General features: G+C 51.7%; 1 protein-coding gene across 1 annotated transcript in view; it reads right to left on the bottom strand.

Moving 5' to 3' along the window:
• Positions 1-190: 190 nt before the first annotated feature.
• Positions 191-3836, bottom strand: part of TAF9B (TATA-box binding protein associated factor 9b) — an 8950-nt gene continuing 5304 nt past the window's right edge. The window contains exons 2-6 of the mRNA XM_035889404.1: positions 3500-3789; positions 3258-3392; positions 2329-2410; positions 1641-1754; positions 191-1267 (exon numbers count right to left, since the gene is read on the bottom strand). Coding sequence (XP_035745297.1) covers positions 1101-1267; positions 1641-1754; positions 2329-2410; positions 3258-3392; positions 3500-3789 — 788 coding nt within the window. The 3' untranslated portion in view covers positions 191-1100. The remainder of the gene's footprint in view (positions 1268-1640; positions 1755-2328; positions 2411-3257; positions 3393-3499; positions 3790-3836) is intronic.

Below are 3836 nucleotides of genomic sequence, written 5' to 3'. Positions count from 1 at the left end.
TCCCCTGTGATTTTAAAAGTGGGTCCGTGCCCCGGCTTGTGAACCTCCCCCCGCCTCCACGGGCAACAGCAGAGCCCGGCTGCGTGCGAGAGCTCTCCCAGGACGGGCAGCGCGCGCTGAAGCCTTTACCAAGAGACATCATGAAAACCACTCGCCCCTGGTTATTGTTGAACACATAAAAACCCACGGAATTTATTCAGTCTTCCAGCAGAGCCGACTTGGGATCCTGATAGGGCCCAAAAGCAGCGGCAGGGACCCGACCCTCGCAGCCACGCTCTGGCGCTTTGCCCTTCGCCGGATCCCGCCCTGTGCCACGCCGACAGCGACGTTTTATCCACAGCCCAGATACACAAGCACAAGCTTAACGAAGCGACGACTGACAGAGGTGCAGCAGCGCTTTGGAAATAAATAACGAACAAATCTTGGCCGGGGTTTGACCTCCGAGTTGTGGGTACTGGCATAGGTCAACAGGAACGACGTGTTAAGGGGGTGGGGAGGGCAGCCTAAGGAAGCCTTCCCCCCAAACCCCCTCCTCTACCTCTTCTCTGCATTTCTGCTGCCGAGAGAAAGTCTTCGCGCCCCCTGGAACCGCAGCTGGAGAACAGCGTACGCAGCAAACACAACCCAGAAGCACCAAATGGCTTTGGGGGGGGGGGAATAAAACCAAACAAAAAAAGGCTGACACTCCCCAGCTATGCCCTACCTCACCCAGGACTCCGGTTCTGAGGCTGTTTGAAATGAAATATCTACGTCACACCACCAAGTGTTTTCTAAAAATTACTTTTACTCGGCACCTGGCTCAGCAGGCGTCAGAGACGCGGCCGTGTCTGTCAGAAAGAAGGCGACAGAAGCGAGGCGAAGCCCGTTCTGCCTAACAGCGACCGGCGCTCAGCGCTGCTGCTGAGGCTCGAGAGACGCAGAGGAAGATGAGCTGCTTCCTCCTCTTTCCACAGGCGAGGGGCCCCTCTCTCGCTCCACACCCAGCCGCGCAGTAGCAGAGTATTTGCACGCTCTCACGCCGTCTACAAAGAACTCCTGGCAAAAGCCTTGTCAGACTCAATATGAATCACCGAAGAACGGAAGGGGACCGGGCAGTCTCTTCACAAGTTATCGTAGTCGTCATCGTCTTCGTGCTTCCTCTTCAAGGGATTTGATTCACTCGATGTGTTCTGCGATGACACCATATTTGTAGTAATAAGAATGTTCTTTGGTCCGATTAACGAAGGATTAATTAGAACATTCTGAACTGTCGGAGTAGTCGGTGTGGCTGTGAAAAGAAAGAAGAAGCCATCGAAGAGAAAGCACAGAAAATCGACAGTTGATTTTCCCACACTGAAACAGAACTGCCGACCCAGTAAAGAAGCGTGCTACTAGAACATTCCGGGCTGAAAACCCTGGAATGAGCCTGGGAGCGAAGTAGAGAAGACAGGACGATGCCAGCACAGTGAGCACGAGAGAACAAGGGAACATCGGGCGTAAGGGAAACCTGCCCACTGTGTCAGAAGCGGGAATTAAACCTAGAAGTTACTGGCCTGAGCAGAGGGAGGATTCTGTCTCACGTAAGTTAATTTTCCCCACGTTATTACTATAAATTAATTTCCCCCCCAAAACGCTGCTGATCCTCGCAGCTCGTGTTTTACCTGACTTGACGGCTGCCTGCGAGGAGGGGATCTGCACGGTGAACCTCTGCCCGGTCAGCGACACTGGCGTGCCAACTTTTGCTGACACGGATACTGTTTGTGCTGAAGGGGTCCCTGAAATTCCAAACAACTCCGTCAAAAGGTAAATTAAAAAAGCAAAACAAACCAAAACAAACTTGCACTCGTAAATCTGCTTTCCGAGCGTTACTGTCCAAGCAGTGGGGACACCCAGGAACATACTGATCGGGGATTTGCGGGAGCCAGAGCTGCAGGCAGAACCGCGCGCTTCCTGGAGACCGATAAAATTCTAGGCGACGAGCACACACGTAAGTGCACGTGCTCTGCCACAAATGTTGTGAACCTTTTGAAAATGGATTTTATTTTGCGCTATCTGTAGGTCAGCGCAGTGCTTACACGGAGGGAAAACCCCTCCAACAGACGTTAAGTTTCCTGAGCAGTCTTTTCACACACAGAAGTCATCACAAATGCAGGAATAAACATCCAGGACGTCAGTAACGTATAAATGTATGAAAGATTAAAATAATCTTTTAAAAATTAACTTCCTGATGCTGTCAGATGACCCCGAGTTTGGGTGGCACCCAACGTGCCCTCAGCACTTGAAGCACGCCTTACAGCATGCCTCGTTATTTTTTTTCCTTCATAAAACCCCAGCCGAGCTGCTTCCCACCTAAAGTAGGAGTGCTGGGCCTGCTGCTCACAGCACCGACGCTCAGGCGAGGGACCGTTATTCTTCCTGCAGAGGAAGAGACCTGTCGAGAGAGAACGTGTGGATCCCATTAGAAACAAACAGTTCTTAACGTGAGAAGGAGAAACGGCTTCTGAGCCGGTTTCGCAGCACCAGCTGTGCTCCGACCCAGGAGCTCTCAAACTCTTCACGGTGCCAACGTCACCGGCGCGAGCTGGAGAGCTCCCGGGCGTGACCCAACGCCGAAAATCATCAGGCAGCTGATCTGGCAAACAGCGCTCGGGTCAATCAGGTTCGTGCCTACCGGCAAGGATAACTGCAACGTTTTTATCAGAAGCATCAAGGCGTGCTCCGTGGCGATACCCGGAATCTGACCTTAAGCATAACTTTTAAAATTCTTTCCTTAAAACAGGGAAAATAAATATGAAATCCTACACACTGTGACATCCAGCATTTCCCAGCAAGCAAAGGAAATCTTTTCTCTTCCCTCTAAAGCAGGAACAGCCATGGTATAAGTACAAAATACCCCTTAATATCTATGCTAAAGCCTTACTTTTGCCTGTTACAACCCGATACTCAACTCAACAATTTTGCTTTAACGCTAAAAAGATTCGCAGATGCGTTTTTTTAACACCCTTTGCATTTGAAACTAAACTAACAGTAAGAACGCCTGGTTGGACGAGATGACCTCTAGGGGTCCCTTCCAACCCCAAACATTCTACGATTCATTCTATAATCCTATGAAATTCCTAGAGGTAACGACCACTGACCTAGCTCCAAATGCTTATTTCAACATGCACGGGTCAGCATTCGCCCCCACGTGTCTTTCAGCGGTGCGGAGAAGCCAAACGCCAAGAATATTCCTGACCAACAACGTGGGCGTTGGGAGAGCCCCAACCCAAGCCCCTTACCTTCTTCTGCAAGGACTTCAGCCTGTAGTTGGGAGCTGTCAGGCAGTACCTGTCAGGCGGAAGCCTGGGTCCGGAATACGGCTTTATCAACGGCAACGGCGTCTGGTTTTTCTGCCTGGCGATATCTAGCAGGAACTGGAGAGACGACAGTTACGTCCCCACCCGAGGCCTCTTACCGGGCTCTGTTCTTGCCCACACGGTTTCACTTAGAATCACAGAATCATAGAATCATAGATTCTTACGTCTCTGGGCGGCGGGGAGGTAAACGACTGGTCTGTTCGACACTGGATCGCCAGCCTCACGTCGTCTGCATCCACGCTGGATTTCTTGGCGTGGCTGGAGTAAATCTTTGCGTCTTCCAGTATGGTCGTCACGTACCCTGGGACAGACAGAGCCTCCCGTGAAGGCTGGAATAAGAGAAATAAACCCCCCCCCCCCCCCCCCCGCCCCCTGCCACTGAAAAAGGCCACGCTGCCTCCTCCGGGGTTGTTTGTAGAGGCTGACAGGGACAGGGACAGACACACAGACACAGACATACACACACAGACAGACACACCCCCACACAGACAGACACACCCC

Source organism: Egretta garzetta, unplaced genomic scaffold, assembly GCF_000687185.1.
Source record: "Egretta garzetta isolate BGI_Z169 unplaced genomic scaffold, ASM68718v1 scaffold402, whole genome shotgun sequence".
Taxonomy (NCBI): domain Eukaryota; kingdom Metazoa; phylum Chordata; class Aves; order Pelecaniformes; family Ardeidae; genus Egretta; species Egretta garzetta.
This window is presented reverse-complemented; position numbering and strand designations above follow the sequence as displayed.